At 52.5% G+C, this 22,929-nt stretch overlaps 3 protein-coding genes and 2 non-coding genes across 9 annotated transcripts in view; 1 reads left to right on the plus strand and 4 right to left on the minus strand.

Annotated features, from left to right (window-relative positions):
- Positions 1 to 12,799, minus strand: part of SMG6 (SMG6 nonsense mediated mRNA decay factor) — a 110,628-nt gene extending 97,829 nt beyond the window's left edge. The window contains exons 1-8 of one of the 3 annotated variants that reach the window (XM_030462262.1): positions 12,652 to 12,799; positions 10,000 to 11,761; positions 7,478 to 7,670; positions 6,646 to 6,756; positions 5,805 to 5,911; positions 4,646 to 4,724; positions 3,645 to 3,755; positions 2,824 to 3,036 (exon numbers count right to left, since the gene is read on the minus strand). In XM_030462262.1, coding sequence (XP_030318122.1) covers positions 2,824 to 3,036; positions 3,645 to 3,755; positions 4,646 to 4,724; positions 5,805 to 5,911; positions 6,646 to 6,756; positions 7,478 to 7,670; positions 10,000 to 11,761; positions 12,652 to 12,733 — 2,658 coding nt within the window. In that variant the 5' untranslated portion in view covers positions 12,734 to 12,799. Of the gene's footprint in view, positions 1 to 2,823; positions 3,037 to 3,644; positions 3,756 to 4,645; positions 4,725 to 5,804; positions 5,912 to 6,645; positions 6,757 to 7,477; positions 7,671 to 9,999; positions 11,762 to 12,651 lie in introns of those variants that run through there. The other 2 variants (XM_030462263.1, XM_030462264.1) reach the window with 2 other exon arrangements.
- A 19-nt stretch (positions 12,800 to 12,818) lies between these two features.
- Positions 12,819 to 15,464, plus strand: SRR (serine racemase). 2 transcript variants are annotated; one of them, XM_030462268.1, is made up of 7 exons: positions 12,819 to 13,008; positions 13,718 to 13,853; positions 14,066 to 14,169; positions 14,237 to 14,356; positions 14,473 to 14,547; positions 14,725 to 14,934; positions 15,173 to 15,464. In XM_030462268.1, the coding sequence occupies exons 1-7, from the start codon at positions 12,841 to 12,843 to the stop codon at positions 15,368 to 15,370; spliced, it is 1,011 nt and encodes a 336-aa protein (XP_030318128.1). In that variant the 5' UTR covers positions 12,819 to 12,840; the 3' UTR covers positions 15,371 to 15,464. The 2 variants fall into 2 exon arrangements, with proteins under 2 accessions (XP_030318128.1, XP_030318129.1); XM_030462269.1 differs by lacking the exon at positions 12,819 to 13,008 and having other exon boundaries at positions 13,724 to 13,853; positions 14,242 to 14,356; positions 15,173 to 15,456.
- A 396-nt stretch (positions 15,465 to 15,860) lies between these two features.
- Positions 15,861 to 21,564, minus strand: TSR1 (TSR1 ribosome maturation factor). Of its 2 annotated transcripts, none has more exons than XM_030462296.1 (15): positions 21,396 to 21,564; positions 21,218 to 21,321; positions 20,859 to 21,075; positions 20,644 to 20,778; positions 20,075 to 20,496; positions 19,619 to 19,778; positions 19,168 to 19,325; positions 18,678 to 18,880; positions 18,070 to 18,232; positions 17,830 to 17,940; positions 17,393 to 17,525; positions 16,862 to 16,978; positions 16,474 to 16,614; positions 16,318 to 16,392; positions 15,861 to 16,220 (listed from the first exon to the last, which is right to left on the minus strand). In XM_030462296.1, the coding sequence occupies exons 1-15, from the start codon at positions 21,493 to 21,495 to the stop codon at positions 16,042 to 16,044; spliced, it is 2,418 nt and encodes an 805-aa protein (XP_030318156.1). In that variant the 5' UTR covers positions 21,496 to 21,564; the 3' UTR covers positions 15,861 to 16,041. The 2 variants fall into 2 exon arrangements, with proteins under 2 accessions (XP_030318156.1, XP_030318155.1); XM_030462295.1 differs by having other exon boundaries at positions 20,069 to 20,496.
- LOC115599408 lies at positions 17,237 to 17,329 on the minus strand. Its single transcript, XR_003988386.1, has one exon. It is a non-coding gene; the product is annotated as a small nucleolar RNA SNORD91 family (small nucleolar RNA).
- LOC115599407 lies at positions 18,521 to 18,613 on the minus strand. Its single transcript, XR_003988385.1, has one exon. It is a non-coding gene; the product is annotated as a small nucleolar RNA SNORD91 family (small nucleolar RNA).
- Positions 21,565 to 22,929: the final 1,365 nt, after the last annotated feature.

A 22,929-nucleotide genomic window follows, 5' to 3' on the forward strand; every position in this document is an offset into this window, starting at 1 on the left:
AACCCCAAAAGGCTGCAGGCACAACGGCCAAAACCCTAAATACAAAACAGCCAGGTTGCAAGCCAAACACTTCTTCCACTCCCTCTGAAGCTGTCCCATGAACTCCATGCCAACAGTGCCAAATCCAGTAACTGAGGAAGGGACCAAACAGCGAGGTATGCCCCTGGGTATGGACACATGGTATGTTCTTCCAGTTCTGCATCTTCCAAGGAAATATGGTGTAGGAAACTGTGAAAGCAGCAGCTGTGCCACACCTCTACCTAAACAGACAGCACCAAGGCAAATTGCCAGCAATGCACATCACCTCTTCTTGTAACAGCAAGGGCTGCAGCACGAGCTGGCCTTCTGCAGACTTGCCATCACGCTTTGCTAACTCTGCTCAGCTGGCTGCTAACCCTGAAATAAAGCAATGATGTCTGTGTCTTGGTACAGGGCTGCAGAAGGAAAAATCAAGTCATCATTTAGAAGAGATGTGCAAGCATGTGTTGAACAGACTCTGCTTGCTGATGGGGACTGTGCACATCAGCAGGTCCAGGGACAGGAATCATTCAACAGCTCCCTGCCAAGCATGCCAGGTCACAGGACTGGCATCTAACTGCCCACACCATGAAGAAAGTGACCACTGAGGACAGAACACATCCCAAAAGAATTTCTTGTTGCCTGTAAAACAGCCAGCATCTCTGCAGTGAAAACACCAGTCACCTTTGGCTTGGGCTGGGTTTGAAGCACCAGCATCTATCTGAAGGGCAGAAGGAGTCTCTCTTTCCCACCCCTCTGCCCTGTGTCCAGGGTTGTTGTGTTATATCTGTTTCTGAAAGCTGAAAAGTCTCCCATTCTGCCCTGCAAAACCCCATTCTCTGGCCCAGCTGCCATAAAGACTGATGCCTGAGGAGCTACCTGCAGAGCACAGCTGTCAGAACAAAGCAGAACACTGCTTGCCTCAGCCTTTGCAAGGGCTAAAAGCAGGCAAGGATGGGACCAAGGAGGTGATGACACAATTTAGACTCATTTCCCCAAAACGCCACGTAAGCCCTGGCATTCATCCCTTGGGATAAGAGCTGTTCCTGTCCAGCCAATCAGGGGATGTGGGGCAGAGGTGCTGCCAGGAGGAGAGCTGCAGCCTACCCCTGGTGGGGCAGGTCCCTTCCGAGGCCAAACAGTGCCACACAGTGGTGGCAACATGCCGACTGCTCCGCTCCTTTCCAGAGAAGGAACTGCAAACCACCCAAGGATGCAGCAAGGAAGATAATAAGAGGCTACAGCTTCGAGGAGCCCGCAGCTTCCCCAGGAGCAGCTGTCTTTATCCAGCCCAGAGCCCCACACAAAGACTCGAGGTTTCCTTTTCACTTCTTTTCAATGAAGAAACAGTTGGGTGACATGGCACAAGCAGCTGTGCCAACACCAGTGGAGTGCTGCACTGCAACAGGCACAGGCAGCCTGAGGACAAGTATCTTGTCTTGTCAAAACCAGCAGCACCTGAACCTGTGCCCCCCGGTGCCCCTGCCCTTTTGCCATTATATTTCTGATCATGCAGCCTCTCAACGATCAGCAAGCTTGTGCTTGCAACAAGCCAACTTTTCAAACAGATGAAGAAATCAAGACTAGTGGTGTCAAACACAAAAACTGCACAGGAATTGCTAGCAACTTTCAAAGAGCACAGCCCTTCACTGAACAGACAAAGAGCAAGCTCTAGCAAACAGCACTGCACTGTAAAAAACAAGACACCGCTGCCTTTGGCTTTGCTAGTTCCTCAAAAACACTCACAGCATCTTATGTAAAACATCTTCATCAATGATTTATGGAGGGGCTAAAGCTTGGCACATTCCTCTCAATGATGCTAAGGAAGCAAAGGTCACCAGAAGAGAAACTGAGGAGAGGGAAAACAACGAAGGGCAGTAACGTCTCAAAAATGCTGCAGCAACGTGCCGGAGCTTATCTTTCAAAGCGCCAAGACTTCACCCCAGTTCCACCCAGCTGAAGTCACACGCTAGTTATAAAAGAGCAGTCGTATCCGAGAAGCTCTGGGCCCTGCAGTGTGCAGAGAAGGTCTTCCCAGTTCTGCTAAACTCACATCCTTAACAGCCATTTTAGGACAGGCAGCCCAGAGCACCCTGGCAAGAGCTCTCGCAAGCCGAATGTGCCAAAGCGGCGTGAGGATTCCTAGAGGATGAGCTCCCAACCACCACTGCCTTTGCCTGCATTCCTGGGTCTGACAAACAAGAGTTCACTTGGGCTCCTCTTGCAAGGTCCACAGCTCAAACAGACAGACAAGAGATACTGTGAGTCAATAATTATTTTTTTTTTAATCCTTGCAAAAGAAAGTCACCGGTCTGGCCTCTCGGCAGAACAAGCAATGCAAATATGACACCTACACTGGAAATGAGAACCACAGTTTTCACATTCCCGGCACAGTCGATCATCTGGCACTGGGACAAATGACCCACTTCCAGAGCAAGCCTCAGAGCCTACAGGGTCACAGCTAGCCCTGGTTGGTCTTCAGCATCTGACTTCATTTCCCACCAGCAACCTCACCCAAACTAGAGCCCTCAGCAGAGACATTTTACAGCATCTTCTGCTTGTGCCTCTCCTAATCCGTATCAGCCACACCAGCACGTGCTGCCAAGAAATGGATGGTAACAACATGCCTCAAACATGAGAGGCACGAGGTCACCAGCTCCTCAGCCTGACCCAGGCACAGCTCCCATAGGAGAAGCCAAAACACTGAAAAATTTAGCAACAGGAAAGCAAAACAGATCCAGTGTCATTCCACTGCATTCCAAACACATGACACCAAAGCCAACTGCTGCCTCCTGCAGTACTCACGTCGCTGGGGCTGAGGTTCCCAAGACCGTTGTCCTGCTCCGAATCCCGTCCGGACTCGTGGCCCTGGGAGGAGCGGGGGTGGGAGGGATGGATCCAGATCTCCAGCCGTGTGGCATCATCTCCAACTTGTCGCAGTGTGGACTTCTTGCCCTTCATCCGGCGGCTGGGGCTCTGATCCAGCACCTGATGCTTCCTCTGTTCCATCTGCTCAGCCTGGACAGACAGAAGCAAATCAGATCACTCAGGGAATCAAAGTTGAGGAAAAGTATATAATTTCATTTGCATGGAGAAATCAGCCCTTCTTCCTTCTTCAGAACCACAGTAACTCAATGACAGGTCCAGAATTTGATTTCTGACTCTATAGGACTGTGCATGTTTTCAACTCCAAGTGCTCTGGGACAGGCAAAGCCATGTCCAGTCCTCAAGTGTGTGACAGCCAACACACTGTATCTGTGATGTGGGGTGACCCCCTAGGGCACTGCAGCCTCTCTTGTCCATCCCAATACGTGTGGGGCACCTCTGAGTTAAGGCAAGGATCATGCTTCAAACCACAAACAGCCCTTGCTGAGCTTGGCTGTTCAACAGTGTGTGACCTAGAAACAAGAGATTCAGCTGCACTAACAACCCCAAAAGCTGCCTGAGGAGTTGCAGAAAAGCCACCACTCTAAAGGCTGCCTCTCTCATCCGAGTTCCAGCATGAGATTTTTTAGAAATAGATAAGCAGTGACTCCAAGTCCAAAAGCCACCATCACCCTTCTCTCTGGCATGGGACAGCCTGCAGGGGCAGCTGCAGCATTCCACATCCCAGCTCTGAGACTCACCTTGCGTTTTGTCTCCTCAAACAGACTCATGAGGCTCTCCTTGGCTGTCAGGATGGGGTTGCTGGCAGCCAGGCTGCGCATGTAATAGTAGACAGCATCCAGCTTTCTCCTCTGCAAACAACACAACCAGACTCAGAGCTGCCACTCATCCCAGATGCCACATACTTTGCCTTCCCTGTCCCTCAGTGCTGCCTGACATACCAACATACCAACAGCCCTGTGACAAGTAGGACCTTGGACTCTCCATCCACATTCACAGCTACCTACAACCACCAGCAAGAAGCACAAGTATTGTGTTTATGCTACAAAGATACAGCTATTTAGGGGCTTACCCACATGCTGCTGGCCTTACAGACCACAACAGAGGGCAGGACACTTTGCTGCTTCAAGGCCAACACTAAGGGTCAGAAAAGTCATTCCCAGCCATAATGAAAATGTGCTTCTGAAGCTGGCAGTTCTGAACTGCTCTGCATTAAGCCAGCATCTTTCAGGGCTGCAAAAGGGAAAATCCCTTCCAGCTCCTCTATCATAAACTGATGCTTCCATTATCTGTTCCTGCCTGGCTGGAGCAGCCAGCAGAACTGAAACTTAAGAAAGTCATGTGTAGGCATTACCTAGACTAGTCCTCATAGGTCCAATGAAGACATGGCAAACAGGAACAGCATCCTCAAGACAGCACAGTCCTGAGCACAAAAATCTCAGGCAAAACTTTAAATACAACCCATTTTTAAAACATCTGCACTCCAAACAGCCCACAGAACAGCCCCCAAAATGCCAATTGCCTGAGGGAGTAGTGTGTATCTAACAAAGCTGCCTGAAGCCATGGCAGCTGGGATCCACACAGCACATCCTGTCATCAGATTTTTTTCTTTTTAAAAAAAAAAACCTAAACATCTGGGAGCAGTGCCCTAAACAATGCCTTTCTCCACCAGATGGAATCTCACAGCCATCCCAGAGGCTCTTCCTATGCTTGCTACATCCTTGCACAACAAGCACCTTACCGTGTAGATGGCCAGAAGAGCCAGCTGGTTGTATGGGCGGCCGTTTTTGGGAGCAATTTGCTGAGCCTTCAGGTACCAGCTGAGAAAAGTAAGAATCAGAGAGAAAGGTTTACTGAAAGGACACTAAGTTGCATTCCCTGTTGTGCAGGATGCAGAATTCCCCTCGGAAGGCAGCGCTGGCAGGCCTGCAGTGAACAGGCCCTTTGCACAAGTGCCCTCTGCCTGTAAGAGCGTGCACAGGCAGTCAGGCCTGGAGAGGCACAGCCAGGGCTGAGAGTGAGACAGGGGCAGATCCAGCTGCAGAAGAAAATGCTCTTGACTCAGCCTGAAGATGAGCTTTTAGCCAGCCAAAAAAGTGCTGCTCCCCCTGCAGCCTCAGGCACAGAGAACAGGCTACTCAAGGAACATCTCTCACAGTCCCTTTAGCTCCAAGGCAGCTGGGACCAAACCCTCCATCTTCCTTAGCTCATCCCCTGTATTTTTAAGATACTCAATCACCCCAAAAGAGAAGGCAACCATTCAGTGGCAGTCCATTCATCCCTTCATATTTTCCCTCAGTTGCATTATCAGCTTGTAACATGCCAGACATATCCATCAACACTGTTCAGACACATCATGAACGTGCTAATTTCCTCACAGCCCTCAAGATACCAGCACATACTTATGTCCACAGACCAAAAATGAGACACTTTCCCTGCCCCACTCTCCTAACCGCCACAGATGTCAGGGCTCCAACCCCCAAGCTGAACTCTTTTACCTCCCCACCAGTCTCTGCTTCAAAAAAACAAGAGTGACAGAAAACAACAAGTGCCAGTAATTCCATAAGAACATACAGACACATATGGGAACATCTCCTAGCTGAAAAGCTACCAGAAAATACAAAAGCCAGTCTGCCAGCCTCCACAACATAAATCCTGCTGCAGGACCAGCATAGGACTTTCACACTAGATGGCTGGAAGATGCCTGGAGCTGCAGAGGCTTGCTCTCTGGGACAGCACAACAGCTGAGGCTACACTTTTTCTGCTCCACAGGACTGCCAGACAATAAAGAGGGGTGGAAAGACTTCTTTGGCTAGAGGCAAGTTTAAGCATGAAATGAGATACGTCCCTTGCAGACAGAGAAAGAGCTGTGCTCAGCACTGCAGTGAAGATCACGGTACCTGCGGGCCTTGCCGTAGTTTGCGGTGTCATTTGCTTGTTCTCTGTACCGGCAAATGTCCCCTTGGCAAATCATACACCTCTGAGCACTGATCAGCGCGTACTTCACCTGGAAAGAAGCACTTGGTACATCATGTGGGACCTGCTCAGCCCTGGGAGCTCACCTGCAGGCCCAGGGAGCATCAGGGACTGTCAAGAGCTGAGAGGAGGTCACTGACACACTGAAGGTCTCAATAAAGGGCAGCAGAAGGACATGACAAGGCTCCACGGTGCTGGTTCAGCATTTGTAAGGGCAGGCCAAACCCTCAAACACCTCCCCTCTCACAACAACAGCCCATCTCTCTCCAGGAGGGAATTGTTCAGTCCATAGCCAATCTGAGGACAGCTGTTGGACAAACAGCACTCTGGGAATGCAGCTGGTCAAAAATACCCTTCTCCAGCTGCTGTCCCTGGCAGCTGAGCTCACAGCTCAGGGCAGTAATACACTGTTAAGTATCAGAGAGGCAGCACAAACTGTTTGCTTCCCTGGTTCATAATTCAAGATTCCAGAGACAGAAATAAGAGATGTTCAGTACCAAGGGCAAAGCCAGGGCAACTCTGAGCACTTCTTTATTAGCTCTGATCACTAAGCTGGTATTAAAAAAAAAAAAAGTTCTTCTTTGCAAAGGAAGCTAAGAAATGTTAGTGCATCAGAATTGGTTCAACAAGTTCTATGATGGCTGAGAAAGACTCCCTGCAAACACACTGACATCTGTTGTGAGTACAGCTGCCTACCTCTTGGCAAGAGCAGCACATTGCATATAATTAACAAGATGAGAAGTCTCCAGGAGGAGGCCAACCTACCATTTTCCTCAGAGGCTTACTGCGGATGGCCATCCCATCCATATAGTCTTCTAGCTTGAACTGGTAAGACATCTGCAGCTTCTGGAGTAGGCCATCAAAAAAAGAAGTGCCCTGCAAAACACACACACACTTGGATGTTAAGTTCCTGGTGATGAGCACAAAATCACCATAACACCCCTGCCACATGCAAGAAGGTCCCTCTCTCCGAGGTTAGGGCTGTTTCTGTTCAGAAAGTAACACGGAAGCCAGGGAATCTCCAGCCTTGGAGCTTTTCAAGACTTAGCTAGACAAAAATCAAGATTGACCTGATTTTGTTTGAGTTCTGCTCTGAGCAGGAGGTTGGACTGAAGCCCTCCAGCAGTTGCTTCCCACAAAAGCAAATTCTACAAAAAGGGGAATTCTACAAAAACTCTACAAAATAGATCCTCTTATATCTGTCAGCCTACTTTCCACAAAGAGCTGCACTGTTTAATGGAATAACTTTCAAGCATGTTATTTGATAAAGATGGCCCATACACCTTCAGAAATACTTCTGTTTATATCCACTTCAGGATGTTAATTTCATTTTGGTTCAAATCAATTTCTCAGTATCCTAAGACACACCAAAATAAGCCTGGTTTCAATTATAACAAATGTCCACACAGAATTATACGTGCCACACTAAGATCATAACCTGTCTGAGCATTCTCCTGGCACATGGATAGCCTAAGGCACACAGAGATAGGAGCAGGAACAAGAAGGTTGGCTGCCCAGCTAACCTCATCTCATTGTGAACATCAGCGAATCCCACCCAAACATTTAGTGGAGTTTGGGAATGTTTTTCTCTTCCTACCTCATCTAGAAGCTGGAGCAGTCTGTTCCGAATCTCTTGGGCATTTTCCCCCTGAGGGTCCTTGAGGAGCTGCCGGAATTTCTCAATCACCTGGTAAAAGGCATTCTTCCACAGCAGCTGGTCCACGTTTTGGGTATCAGAAAACTCGATATCCATCAGGATGCACCGTTCATACAGCTGCAGCATCTCCACCCTGCAGCAGGACACAATCAGTGGTGAACACAACAGCAACTGCCCAGAGCTGAGGGGACAACATTCTGAGCCACCTGCTGCTCTTCATCCAGACAACACGAGATGTCAGCAGCTCACACACTGCTGCAAATCGATGTTTCCACGCACATCCCAGAAGCAGATGGGAGCTGTTGCAACCAAACCCCATTCCCTGTTTCAGGAGGCAAATCTGAAAAGAGCATCACCCTTTTGCATAGCTCTGCTATGGCTCTGAAACTGGGAACAGCACAGATCAAGTGTCTCCTGGTACCAATGCAGAAGAAAGCACGCACTGCCAGACTCTGCTCCTTCTGAGCATGAAGTCTGCCTACTGCGGGCCAGGAACACACAAAGAAGGGGCAGAAGCCTTGGCATTAAAAATTATCCCCTCCTCCCTTCCATCTAACCAAAGTACAGAGCAAACAGAGACCCTGGTTCCTGAAAAATGGCAATGTCACACCTGAAGGAAATAAAGCCTCTGAGTTCCAGAAATCACATTCCGCTCACCAGCTCCCTATAGCCTTGCCAGGACACAAGAGCAGAATTCCTCCCCTCAATTTAGCTTGGAGGAGTGAAGGCTCCAGGGAGACCTTAGAGCACCTTTCAGTACCTGAAGGGGCAACAGGAAAGCTGGGAAGACACTTTTTACAAGGGCATGGAGTAATGAGATGAGGGGGAACAGTTTCAAGCTAAGAAGGGAGATTCAGGTTAGACACTACAAAGAAATTCTTTCCTGTGAGAGTGGCAGGACCCTGGCCCAGAATCCCCAAGAACCTGTGCCTGCCCCATCCCTGGAAGTGTTCAAGGTCACATTGGATGGGGCTTGGAGCAACCTGGTCTAGTGAGAAGTGTCCCTGCCCATGTCAGAAGGTTTGGACTAGATGACCTTTAAGGTCTTTTCCACCCCAAACCAGTCCGGGATTCTATTACTCCAATTTAATGGAACAGTTGCAGGCTAGAAACAGCTCTGCAATACGTGGGGCAAGTTTTCAGGATTCTCAGCTGTTCCTGCCTTGGCAGCTTTACTCCTTACAATACTTGGAGTACAACACAGTACAGAGTGTGGCTGGCAAAGCCTGGAGTGGAGCCAGGTGGCAATGCCTGGAAACGCCAAACAAGAGCAAGAGATGAGTGCCAGGGGGCTCCTGTGCACAGTGCAGAGTATGGTCCTGCTGCCCCACCCCACACACGTCTGGACAGCACAAACACCAAGAGAACTGAAAAAAAGACGTTTCTGCAGATGGACACCTGAGAGGCAGCACTTGCATCCAAGAGCTCAGCTCCCCAGGCTAGCAGCACGCACTCAGACACACCAAGGTGGATTAACACTGCTGGCAGGGACAGGGCCAACCTGTGCCTGGGCTCCCAGTGCAGGGTGGGCTTCACACAGGCCACAGCAACACTGTGCAGTCTTTCCTCTCCCTTCAGACAACAGCTCTGGGTGACCTCTCCACCTTGAGGAAGACCTGAAACCTCCAGTGCCGCTTCAAGCACAGCATATCCCACCCTGTGGTCTATAGCACAAATCCCTAAAACGCAGAACAAGCCCTGAAATGAGCTCACCTGCTGGGTTTGCTGTAAGCCAGCTCTGAAAATAAGCCTCCAGAGAAGTCCTAGAGCCACCAAGGTGACAAGAAAATGTGAAAGATGCCAAGTAGACACTTGTTCCAAGCCATGGTAACTACCCTCCAGAGCACCAGTGTCACTTTCCTCACACCAGCTGGAGTCACCAGGCTGCCACGTGTCACAGGACTGAGCAGCGTCAAGAGCACAACTTGGTTCTGGAAAGGTGCTGTCACTGTCACACTGCGTCAGGAACCCACATAATTCTTCACACATATGAGCTGACAGTCCCCACCCCTGAAGCCCACAATGCAAATGAGACAGGAGATAACACTACACAGGTACAAAAGCAAAAGTCCACCAACAAATACTGAAAGGATGCGAGAGCACTGGAACTGAGAGAGATCAGCTACAGCAAGAATAACCCAATAGCTGCAGAGGGTGCTTGCCCTGCTCCTCCATGGGCAAGACATTCCACAACCAAAAGAAGACACAGTTCAGCTCCCAGCCCAGGCAAACGATTTCTTCACCCACAGCTTCCTTCCAACACCCACACACCACTGGCACACGACAAACAACCCCAGTACATCAAAAGCTAACAAGCCAGAGACCCATCTCCCAGTCTCTGAGATATTGGTGCTTCCAATCTACAAGATCCCCAGGGAGACACCATTCTCTGGATAACAGCTCTGGTAGTTCACCCTGGAAACAGCTCTGTCACACACACCCTCTACAGCACAGCCACAAACCTCAGCTGGGCCATCTTCTCCAGCCCCTCTGGGCTGATACGGTCTCTGGAAAGCAGATTGCTGAGCTGCTGCTCCTGGTTCCCAGCCTCACGGAGGAGTCTGCTGAGCTCCTGCTGTTGCATGTTCCTCATCTGCTGCTCCATTTCAGGACTCAAAGGAGTAGGAGGGAGTGGGCCGCACATGTACTGCCCCACCTGCCCAGGGTACCCAGGGTAATAGGCTCCTGGGTACACACCATTGGTTGGACCCATGGGATACTGCAGGGAGTACCCACCATAGGGATACTGGGAGGCTTGGCCAGGAGCCCGGGGGTAGTAGTAGGGGTTGTCAGAGTTTTGGAACTTATAGTAGGACGTTTGGGCCTGGCGGGCTTCCCCCCAGGAGGTGGGGCTCACTTCATCATCCGTGTCAAGGAAATGAAGCTGAGCAGTCTGGCTTTTCAGGGCGGGTTTTTGGTCCGGGTTGTTGGGGTCCCACAGCCTGCGAGCAGTGCCACCTCGGCCCCGGCTACGGGGGCCTTTACTCCCAACTCCACCAAGCAGAAGCCTGGGCCCAGGGTGACTGGGTTCAGGGGAACCCGCAGTGCTGGCAGAGAGGTCTGTGTTGGCAGGCAGGAACAGAATCCCACGGCCCCTCCCTTGGGGCTCCCTGCTTCTGCTCCTCGCCTCCTCCGAAGCCTCTGAGTCATTGCAATTAACAAACGCCTTAAGGGGCTTTTTTTTATCCGTGTCTGCCAGACTGATATCCCTGTTCATAGTTCTGCTGTCAAATGTGACTCGAATGTGTCCCTTGACTTCCCTGCCATTGCTGCTCCACTCGCTTTCACTCCTAGAAGCTCGGCCCTGCTCTGAACGCCTTTTCCTGTCTAAATTCCTGCTGGAGACATACGCTTCTGCCTCATCGATTCTGTCATCGTCCATGGAGTCAGTGGAGGAGGCAGAGAGCTGCTTCCTAGGACGAATTCTTTCCCTGGCACGTTCCTGCCGCCTCTCCACCCCGTCCACCAGGGGGGCTCCGTCGACGCTGTTGTTGCTCCCAGCTGAACTGGTGCTGCAGGTTCGGTACCGGCTTCGCCGCTTGTCAGAGCGGGAATACCGCTTTGTGGAGCTCAGCTTCCCCAGAACCACCTCCTCTCCTGTCCTCCTTAACCTGTCACTTCGCTCCATTCGCCTTCCTTTTTCTCCCCTTGTGGCTTTCAGTCCTTCCCCTGCCTGGGTTGCCCCTCTCTCCTCCTTGCTTGGTTTGGTTTTCCTGTTATTGTCTTTTCCAGCCCCTTTCTCAGTCTCTTCATCGTTCTCCACTTTCAGTTGCTCCATCTTACTGGTAAGTTCCTCAGTAGCTGACCACATGGGTGGTTCTCTAGCAGCTGAATGCAGGCGTTTCCCAGGCTGGTAGATCTGCTGGTCTGGCTTCTTGCTTCTCCTGGTAGTCTTGGAACACCACTCATCTGGAGCAGGCTGGCTGGATGAGTTCTCCGGGCTGTGAAGACCACCTTTAGTCTCCATCTCTTCAGCTTCCTGTGAAGGACCATTCTGTCTGGGGACATCAGCTTTGCTGAAATCATCAGTGACTGGAGGTGCTCCTCCTGAAGGGCCCTTTTCACTGGCACTCTCCTCAGCTCTGCTCCTCTCCTTCTCTGAGACCTCATGTCTTGGTGACACAAGTTTGTTCCTCAGTCGGGAGAGACCAGGCTTGTAAATCTCCTGGTCTGGGCGCCTGTTGTCTTTGCGGTGCCTCGGCTCCTTCACTTCCTTCATGTCTTCTGGGAAAAAAGGGAAAGAAGAAAGTTATCCCCACCACAAACCAGGCAAGAACAAAACAAATATTGTGACAAATAGTCACCAGGAAACAAGTGAAGGCAAAGAGCCCTCTACCCTCAGGGCAGGTCCAAGTGAACAGATGTGAAATCCTCTGTCAAGGTTTACAGGAAATCACAGAGCAAAGAGGAGGAAATGAGAAAGTACAACAAAGCTGACCAAATCCTCGACCTGACTCACTTACAGAACACAGAACCAGCTTTGCCTCAGAGCACGAACAATCCGAGAAAGAGACAGAGAGCACAACACAAGACTTGAACGCTCACATGGGAGAACCGGGCACGAAGTTTCAGTGTTCTGGGACCCAGCAGCCGCTGCCTTCTCCACCCCCTGTCCAGCCAACAGGTCCGTTCGAGTCCAAGATTCATCTCCCCCCCTCGCTCAGGAACCTTTCTCTCCTCTCCGTATTTACACAAAGATTCGTCAGAAAACACAGCCCGGATGAGACATAATTAAGCTTTCCGCCCAACCCGACCTGTTACGCGTCGCATCCCCGCAACTTTTCGCTCCTGTCAGTACGCGGCAACACCGAACCTCGCGCCGGTACCGGAGCTGGGCCTTGGAGGGAACTGAACGGTCCCGAGGAGACAGAGACGGACCTGACCGCAGGTCCAAGCCACCCCAACCATGCCACAACCACCCCGAAGCCGCGGTTCTCAGCGCGTTCGTTCCCTCAGCCCGGTGACAACTGTCTCCGGGGCGACGCGGGCCCGGCGGGGCGGCGGCCATGCCCCTACTCCTACCTCAGCCGGATGGTGCGGCCGAAAGGCCGGGGCTGACGGGAGGCCCGAGCAGCGGTTCCCGGCTCGCTCCCACCCCCCCGCCACCCTCTCACCTCCTCCGCCGCGGGCCTGCGCCGCCACCATGTCCCGCAGCTCGGCGGCCGAGACGCGGACGCGCTCCAGCCCCTCCGCCATCTTCCCTGCGCCGGAGGCGGGGCGGGCGGGCGGACGGCGGCCGCGCAAGGACAAATAACCCGCCCCGCGCATGTGCACCTGGCCCGGGAGGCGGGGACGCCCAGAACATGGCCGGGCCGTCCAGACCCGGTCTGGTCCATGTCCGGGAAGCTGCGGGACGGCTGCAGGGCCGGCTCCACTTCACCCCGGTGCTCACTAGCGCGGGCCTAGACCGCCTGGCTGGCAGACGGCTCTTCTTCAAATGCGAGCTCTTCCAGAAAACCGGGTCGTTCAAGGTGCGGGGGGCGGCGGTGCCCGTGGCCCCCGGGGCAGAGGAGGCTTCGTGAGGTTCACAAACTCGCTTTCCAGCAGCCCTCGGAGAGGCGGGGATCCTGGCACCCCGCGTAGGAGCCCCATGGCACTAGGGAGGCTGCAAGGAAGGACAGCTCAGGGGACCCCATCACAGAGACACGGAGCTGCTGGAGCCAATCCAGGGGCCATGGGGATGATGGAAGGGCTGGAGCAGCTCTGCTCTACGGGCAGGATGAGAGAGCTGGGGGTTTGGTGCAGGCTGGAAAGGAGAAGGCTCCCGGGAGAGCTCAGAGCACACTACAGTATCCACAGGGGCTCCAAGAAAACTGGGGAGGAACTTTTGGCACAGGCAGGGGATGAGAGAAGGGGGAATGGTTTCAAGCTGAAAGAGGGGAGATTTAAATGGGATCTCAGGAAGAAATTCTTTCCTGTGAGAGCACAAGACACTGGTGGAGGTTGCCCAGAGCTGTAGTTGCCTCAGCCCTGGCCATATTAAGGCCATATTGGATATGATTTGAAGCAACCTGTCTAATGGGAAGTGTCCCTGCCCATGGCAGGAAGGGACTGGATGGTCTTTAAGATCATTTCCAACAAAAAACATTCCATAATCCTGTAGCCCTTCCTACCTGCTGACACGGCCCAGCTCACCAGCTCCGAGGCAGCGGCACTGAGGGGGCTGGGCTCTCCTTCCAGATCCGTGGTGCCCTGAATGCCATCAGGAGTCTTGTTGAGGACAGCAAAAACACTGGAGGGGAGCTGCCCCGCGCCGTTGTGACACACAGCAGTGGGAATCATGGCCAGGCGCTTGCCTGTGCCGCACAGGCAGAAGGTAACGTGTACCCCAACCTCCAGCTCCATCCCAAACAGCTGTGGTGCAGCAGGAACAGGCCTGGGGGTCAATGCTGAGCTGGTTCCTGGGCAGAACTTGGTGATAAAGCTGGGTGTCTCTCTCCTGAACAAGGCTGCACACACCTCGCTCCTGCAGCACTGTCTGCTAGTGGCTTTCTGGCTGTTGGATTTGCCTCCCTTTTCATCACACAGGGATTCCAGCCTACATCGTGGTGCCTTGGACAGCCCCAGACTGTAAGCAAGCTGCCATCCGTGCCTACGGTGCCACACTGGTGCCATGCGAGCCCAGTGACAAGGTGAGACACAGGGAGACCAACCAGGGACACGGCCCAACTGGACCGAGGTGACTGTCTGCTCTCTTAGTCCAGAGCAGAGACAGCAGCTCGTGTAGTCCAGGAGACAGGAGGAGTCATGGTGCACCCCAACCAGGAGCCAGCAGTGATCGCAGGGCAGGGCACTATTGCTCTGGAGGTGCTGGAGCAGGTGAGGGAAACAAAGGATCCGGACCTGACCTAGGGTTTTGCTCCTCACAGACAGGGGAGAAGCATAAAGGGGGTTCCTAAGGTGCCAGAAGCACTCAACGCTTCCTCTCTGCCCAGGTACCTGACGTAAATGCAGTGGTGGTTCCTGTTGGAGGTGGAGGAATGGTTGCAGGAATCGCAGTTGCCATCAAGGTAGGCAGCAGCTCCTGCAGGAAGAGGTGGCTGCATCTCCCCATGGGAAGGACAGGGCTCCCAAAGTCAGGCAGCAGCTTTTCTCTTTAAAAACAGAAAGACCCTCCTCTGGAAACCTCTGGATGACAGGGGTCTGCACATCAGCCTAAACCAAGCAGCTCCTCCTGCTCTTTGCAGGCTTTGAGACCAGATGTGAAAGTGTTTGCTGCTGAGCCACGCAATGCAGATGACTGTTATCAGTCCAAGGTAAAAGGGGAGCTGACCCCCAACCCACACCCACCAGACACCATTGCAGATGCAGTTAAAACCAGCATTGGACCAAACACATGGCCCATCATCAGGGATTTGGTTGATGAGGTCCTGACAGTCTCAGAGGAAGAAATCAAGGTAAACACTCCCTGTTTTCCTGCCTCCATCCATGCTCTGCCCCTCTCCTCTTACCCCTCTGCTCTCCCCTGCACACCACTGCAACCATGCAACACCCAACACTGTCTCCACCTGGGAAGGGCTGGCAGAAGCTCTGCTCTCCCTTCCCAGAGCACTGAGCACAGGCAGTGCCCTCCCCACCAGCCCTGGAGCAGCCTCTGCTGGCTGCTGGGGTGACAGCTGCTGCCTGTCCTGACAGCAAGCCACACGGCTGGTGTGGGAAAGGATGAAGTTGCTGATTGAGCCAACAGCGGGTGTGGGAGTGGCAGCTGTGCTCTCGGAGCAGTTCCGGGCAGTCCCCCGGGATGTGGAGAATGTTTGTGTCGTGCTGTGTGGGGGAAATGTGGACCTGAGTTCCCTGACCTGGCTCACAGACCTCCCTGGGAAAGTGGAATGAGAATGGAGCCATGTCCCAAGCAGCAGGAAACCTCACTCTGCATTTGTACAGTCTGGTTCATGCACTACTGAAAAATAAATTATCAAACCCCAAAGTTTTGAAGTTTTTGTGGAGGGGTAAGGGAAGCTGGCACTGGTATCTACAGCAGTTGCTTATTTCCAAAGCAGAGAGTCACTATGGGGGTGGTTTGGAAACAAAGTGCTGCCTGTTCTTCCCTCCTCAGCTGCCCTGCTCTGGGACAGGCCTCCAGTGAGCTGTACTCAAGTCACTCTCCCCATCTGCTACCTTTCTCCCCACCTTGCCTTTCTCAGCATCAACAAAAATCTCCAACAAACTCCTGTCCTCAGAACAGAAAAGGCCCTGGAGCCATCATTGTGGCAGAGCATAAGGGAAAGACAACAGCCCCACTGAACCACTGGGTTCACAAGAGAAGGGGTGCATAGCTTCCACAGCCAGCCACCACGAAGACACAGGCACTTACATGTTTTTTTAAAACATTTTCCATTAAAATAAATAGCTATAGCTGGTACCTGAGCAGCAGCTGGTGAGACAGCCGCCCCTGTACAGAGCTCAGCAGTAGTAGGTCCAAGACACCAGTGCAGACTGGTGCACCTGACTGTGCAGAAGCTGAGAAACAGCATCCAGGGAGCTAAGGCACAAACTGCAAAGGCCTATTCCATTTCCACTTCCTGCACGGGCAGTGTGCTCTCACTCCTCACCCAGGGCACGGGCTCTGGAACGTGGGGGTCATAAGTCCATTTAGGAAAAACTCGCTTGTAGAGGTTCAGCAGCACTGTGTCCTGAGACTTCAGCTGTCCATCAAAGTGGCATTTCATGTGACCATGGGTCCCTAGGCAGAGAGCAGAAGCAGCAATTAGCTGTCTCTCCTGCCCAGGAAGACTACATCAAGCCCAGCATCACAGAGATAAACATGGAACCAAACCTACCTAGTGGCTCCTTGATATGTCCTCTACGACCCCACTTCGTCCTCAGCTCCACTGGCTTAAACCACATCACATCCTCTGGAGATCAAAAACATGAAAGGCAGGTAAGAAATAGCCCCAAATGAGTTGCTTCACATCCCACACCCAGACAGGCTATACCTCTGTTGAAGAACATGTACCGCACCACAGCCATCTTGGTGAAGATCTTGAAAGGATGACCACTGAGCACCAACCGCTTGATGACGATTCTGTCCGGGTCGACAGAAAGCAGAGAGCCCGTGGCAATGAGGTCGTGCATTCCTGCAAGGCAGAGTCACTACCAGGAGGTGCCTCCAACACCCCTTTCCCCAAATGTTTCTGGGCCCAGAGCAACTCCACAGCAGGGACAGACCAAGGATGGAAATGCATTCATCTGCTCTAATAGCGTGAAGGGAAATGACTTTTTCAAGTCATACTTTCTGGAAAGATGTCTCTTTAAGTGGGGTATGGGAATGGGCAGCCAACATCTGCTTCTCAGCCACCACTTCCTCAGCACCTAACAACTTACCATTACTTCTCTGTTTAAAAAGCAGCACTGAGGCTGGAGGGAAGGTGATGGGAGCATAAACAGTCACCACCAGGGCAGCATCCAGGCGCAGGAAACGCTCCAGCTTGTGCTTATCAGCTAGGACAGAACAGCAATGATCAAGTTAAGGCCTGCAGCAGTCCTCAAAGCTCTGGGAAAACCCACTGAGCCCATTCTCCTGTGGCAAACAGGCTTTAAGCTTTAGGAAAACAGGTGACAAAAACCCCTCCTCTGCTGGCAAAGTATCTGGGAATTAAGGTGATCCTCTGAGCTACCAGCTCACTGCATGGAGCCTGCCTTCACCTTGCCTGGACCAGTGAGCCACCTTGTCCAAGGCTTTCCATTCCCCACACTTCCTCCCCTGGAAGCCTCAGAGCCTAAGGATGTGTCTTCAGAAGATTCCTTCAGCCAGGTTCAGACACCACGGCTAAGACATCACAGGCTTCCTGCCTTAGAAACCCCCAGCCTCACCTCCTGATGTTCCTGTGCCCACCCTGCCAGTCCCCCACAAACCTGAGGTGTGCTGGGAGAAGAGGGGGGATGCTCGGAAGCGCCTGAACCCGCAGTGGAAGATCAGCTCCTCCTTTGCCTTCACTGGGTCGCTGTTGCTCGGGTGCCGACGGACCAGGAAATTCAAGACTGACATCTGCAGGAGAGGCAGCACAGTGAGGGGCTGGCAGCAGGGCTGGCACGTGATGATGGCCAGAGCAGAAAGCAATAGGATGCTGAAGCAGGGACAAACGTCCTTGACAATGTCACCAATGCAGACACCTCAGCCCTGGCAGCTTCAGCCTGCTCTGAAGGAAAGGTTCTACTTTGTAATGTAAACGGTGCAGGGAGATTTCAACCCAAACCCTCTGCAGCCAGAACCTCTCAAACCTTACAGGCCTGAGGGAATCAGAGAAGGAACTGCACACTTACAAGATATCAGCAGGGTTGTACCTACTCACCTTTTGTTCATGGGGAAGCAGCGAGAACAGGACTAGGGGCTTCCCTTCTTTGAAGCTCTCCATCACTGAGACAGGGACGTTGCAGACATGAAGTGTAACATACCAGCCAACCTGCCAAGAGAGGATCAGTCATGAATGCTTCTCTCAACAGAGAACTCAGCCACCACCCTGCCAAGTTCTTCCTACTACAAGCAAAAGAACACACAAGGGGACGAGATCAACAAGAGAAAAGGGAGTTACCAAAGCTCCTTCCATCTCATCTTTCTCAATTTGCCGGAAGAGATTCTTTCTGGTTCGGGAGAAGTCCTGGAATTGGAAAATCCTGGCATAGTCCCTAGGGAGATTCTCTTTGGGGTCCCATGGAGAAGTCCGGAAGCTCTTCAGCCCCCTGTACTTCTGGAACCTGAAGCACAGATAACAGAAAAGCAAAACTATTTTACCAGTCGAGGTGTTCAGCCAGCACCTTCTGTGGTCCTCAAGGACTCACACCTTCAGAGGCTAAAGGGAACAAAGCAAACGTCACCTCTTGGAGTTCTTAATGCAGGGAGGACTAGAAACATCATCCAAGTCCCCAGACAAACCACCCTTGCATCAGGGCTTTACCATCCTCCTCCTTCTCCCAGGTCAGGACCCAGCTCTCTGTGCTGCAGGGAGCTGCCCAGGCCCACCCAGTGCCCCCCAAGCTGGTGCCTCTCCCGGAAGCCTCAGAGCCTAAGGATGTATCTTCAGAAGAGTCCTTCAGCCAGGTTCAGACACCACGGCTAAGACATCACCGGCTTCCTGCCCTGTCTCACCAAAGGAGACAGAACGGCACCTTCCAGCTCCTCTCCCAGTATCCCGTTTCTTACCGGACTCTGGCAGGTACGTCACGTGGTGTGTCCACCTCATCAGGAAACATTTCATCCATTCTCTCTTGTTTGTATCTCTCCAGCATCTGTTCATCTTCTTCCACTTTCTCATCATATTGGTCATCCCGCAAGCTCTCAGGAATGGTCATGGTCTCACATTCCTCGTCTGCAGGTTCCTCTTCCTCCTCACTGCTTTCCCCCTCCTGACACAGAGGACAGCACAAAGCCCATCACACACCTGCCCTGTTGATGTCCATGCAGCACTGCAAACCCTGAGTGGGAATTATGCCCCAAGCTACAAGTCCCTCATTTCAGTATCTAACAGGCCAAAGAAGCAACATGATACACATGAAAGATTTAACAATAGCAACCCAGGCAACTCCTATCTCTGTGTTGTGCCTTTGCATGGAATAAGCTGGAAGGACAGGATTGTCCTAGGATTTGTAGTAGTGCTTTGGAGATCACCTGCAACATCAGCTTTTGGATGTACCTGGGAAACAGCCTCTTCCATCATATCATCATCGATGTTATCATATTCATCATCATCTTTCTCACTGCCTTCTTCTCCATCATCCACAATCCAGGCAGCCTGGTACTTGGATGTGCCTTTGGGAACCTTCACCACCCTCCTGTTTGCCTTCAGACAATCTGTAGGATTCCAGCCAATAGTTCATACAGGAACAATTCTCCTTTACTTCAGCAACATTTACACCATGAAAGCCAACAGCAGCTTTAGACCTGTGTTTCCCAGTACATAATTTGTCAAGGTCCAAGAAAAGGCAATTAAATGTAACCCTGGTAACTGCCAGGCAAATCACACAGCTCAGTAGTCAGGTGATGGGACCCTCACAGCCACCCTCAGCCATCCTGATGACAGAGGATTTCTAACAACACTCTTAACAGGGATGAGAAAAAGATACAGAAGTATCACTGCTACTCACCTTCTGCTTCTTGCAATTCTTCTTCAGTGGGCCACGTCTGCTCCCCTTCCATAGGATCAGGAACCACTTCTGACTGCAAAGACTCCTGCTTGCTTGGATCTGCTTTCATCAGGACCTTAACATCTTCCTCCATCTCATCAGTGCCATTCACAGAGCCATCCTGAAGGGCAGGAGCAGTTCCCCAATGTGAATGCAGAAAACTCATGCTAGCAATCAGTCTAAAGTGAAACTCCCTTCAGTATCACGTTCACTATGCTGTAATGTAACATCTGGTACATGCCACGTGCAAGGAATCTGAGCTCAGTGGCAGAAAACAGCCCTACTGGCTCTCTTGATATAACTCCTTCTACCCCTCTTAACCATATACTCCCAGTGGTATGTTTTGCTGATGGAAGTTTAGAAACATCATGTTTTAATAGGACCAGCAAAGCCCTGCCTGCCCACACACACCTGTACCTCCATGTCCTGACTCCTCTTCTGTCCTTTAACAACTCGAGGGTTCAAAGAGAGGGGATCAGGGGGTGCATCCACCTGGCTCATCTGGAAGTCTCCATGCCCCACAATATGCACCAGGCTGTTCACATCCAGGGTCTGTCCCTGGACAAAGCCGGACACCTTCAAGGTCCCAACCAGGTCACTCTCCTGACCAGGCACAAACTCAGCAGCATAGGCGAGCAGGTGAGCCCTCCTGTCCCGAAAAGCAAGATGCCTCTGCTTCTGGGTGGCAAGATGCCTCAGCAGCAGTGAGGATTCCTGCTCTGTGTTCAGAGGAAACAGCTTAGCCTCAGGAAAGCGCTTCTCAATGGCTTTGGTAAGTTTCTTCTTGGCATCAATCCTCTTCTTAGGTGGCAAGTCAGTGCACCCTGGGACAGCAAGAGCTAAGTGCATAGAAGAGAGTTCAGGATCAGAAAGTAAACCTTCTTACAGCTCTTCTCCCAAGCATTAACACTCAGATATCAGTTCATAATCAAATGCTTCCTCGACTTACACCCCACTAGAAGCCCTAATGTTTCTCACTCGCTTACCATAACTGGGGAGCCCCTGTGCAAAGAGGCAGGAGAGGCAGTGCTCCCCAGCACTGTCCCAGCCATCTGTAGGATCCAGGATGAACAGAAGGGAGTCAGCAACTTTTGCTAGGTCCAGGACAGCGTGAAGGTCCCCTGTGCACACAAAACACTTCTATTACTTACAGTGCTTGAGGTGCAGAGCCAAAACCACACCAACAATGGCGTCTCCTCACCTGCCTGTGCTGTCACGAAGCGCCAGCGCTGCTTGAGCCGGGGGCAGAGGAGCGCAAAGCCACGGGCTCTGCCCTCACCCACATGGACAACAGCCGAGTCCTGGCTCTGCAGCAAGCGGAGGGGGTCGTGGGCCGCAGCCCTGCTGTGAAGCGGTACCAGAACCACCAGGTGCGGGGGCCCGTCCCGGCTGCCCAGGCTCCGCTTCTCCGCCAGCACCTGCGGGCACAAGAGCAGAGCGTGAACCAGACAGCATCCCAGCTCCGAGACCGGGTCCCTCCACAGCTCCGGTCACTCTCCATTCACCCCCGAAACGAACACACCCGTCTGTCTCTCCCGCTCTCCCCCCGGGGGCTCTCACCGCCTCCTTCCGCTGCCGGCGGAGCTGCAGCGCTTGGTGCCGCCGGTCCACCCTGCTGAGATCGCGGAGCCGCCGGCGGGGCTGCGCCTTGACGGGAACGCGGCCTGTGAGGAGAGAGAGCGGTCAGGCTGGGAACCCGGTGGCGAACCCAGCCCAGGCCCGGCCCGATCCGCCTCACCTCCAGCGCGGCGCTGAGATGATCCACTGTGCTTTCCGCCCTTGTGCGCCTTGTTCTGCTGCTTCAGCGGCCCGGGCCGGTGGACTCCCGCCGCCACCATGCTGGCTCCACGCTGCCTCCCGCCCCGCACAGGATAAGATGGCGGCGGGAGGAAGGAGGGCGGTGGAGCTCCGGGTTAAGGCCCTGCCCGCTGAGAGGGAGGAGCGGTGGGGCCGGCCCCGAGGAGGGACCGGGAAGATCCCCGAGGCCCGCGGAGGAAAAAGAGGAGGAGGCCGCGGAGGTGGGGGAAACAAAGAGAGGCAGGAGCGAGAGGCATTATTCCTTCAGCGCTTTATTGGTCAGTTCTCTGTACAGGTTTTCACAGGAGAGGAAATGAGCCCGGCCTGGGGACAGCGCTCGGCCCCGCTCTGAAACGCTCCCGTCGGATGAAGCAATCGAGGAAGGGCTCACCAGAGCCCCTGGGCAGAGGTCGGTCCCTCCACAGAGGCTCATGGAGCAGAAACATTCCTGAGCTCCCCGTACCGCTTTATCCTGGTCACCTCGGTTCTTGCCAATCATTATCCATCAAAAAAAAAAAAAAAAGTCTGTTCTGGGCACAGCCGTACCCTCACCTCACACCAGGCTCACCAGGAGCTGCTCTGCCTGGCACAGGCAGCCCTTGCCCATGGGACCAGGCTCTCATAGACCTCTCTCTGCTTATTACTGGAAGCCCTCAGTCCACAGCACCCCAGAAACACGGGCAGCAGGGTTAAACATCTACAGTGGTGTTGCAATTGCCAGTAAAGCTGCAGTCGGTATGCCACTGCTGCTACTCCAAGCTGTGAGAGGGAAAAGAAGGTTCCTACAAGTCCTTGACTCCTCTGAATACAAGGCATCATTCCCCCTTTTCCTCCTGCAAATAAATCACCATAGCAGTGGCAACGTGAGGTTGTCAGCTGTGGGCTGTACTTATGGATCCATTTCTAACCCTAAAAGCAGGGTGGCTATCTAAAGCTTTCACGTCTATAAGCAAGGTAGATGGCATGTCCTATCTGACATAAAGGAAGACATGAATTGGAGACACCCATGACAGATACAGATTGTTTAAGCAGTACTAATCAAGTGTCTTTATGGAGGTATCTGTTACTGGCTGCAGGACAGCACAAAAGTCTCAAGTCTCTCTCTCCCCCTGTCATTTCTTAAGGCTGTTTGTCCAGCAGCCAAGCTGGCCTACAGCACACACAAGAGAAACATATTGCAAAGAGCCTGTTCAGAGAAGACTTGGGAAGAAGGGAAAAATAAGATACTTCTGAGTCAAGAAATACAGTCCTGTGAATTCATTACACCTTGTCACTTAAGGAAGACCAAGGTAAGGAAAATTTTTTTGCTTAGTGTTCCTATCACAAAGCCAGCTACCTACCACTGCCCCGTGAGTCACCCAGAAGTCTGGAAACCCAGAGACACACAGAAGAGACCCACCACAGAGGCTGTCTCTTCAGATCTCTGCAATGCTCAGAGCTGTCAGGAGCTGCTCTGGCTTGTAAAAAGAGTTAAT

The sequence above is a fragment of the Calypte anna genome, chromosome 19 (assembly GCF_003957555.1).
Source record: "Calypte anna isolate BGI_N300 chromosome 19, bCalAnn1_v1.p, whole genome shotgun sequence".
Lineage (NCBI taxonomy): Eukaryota > Metazoa > Chordata > Aves > Apodiformes > Trochilidae > Calypte > Calypte anna.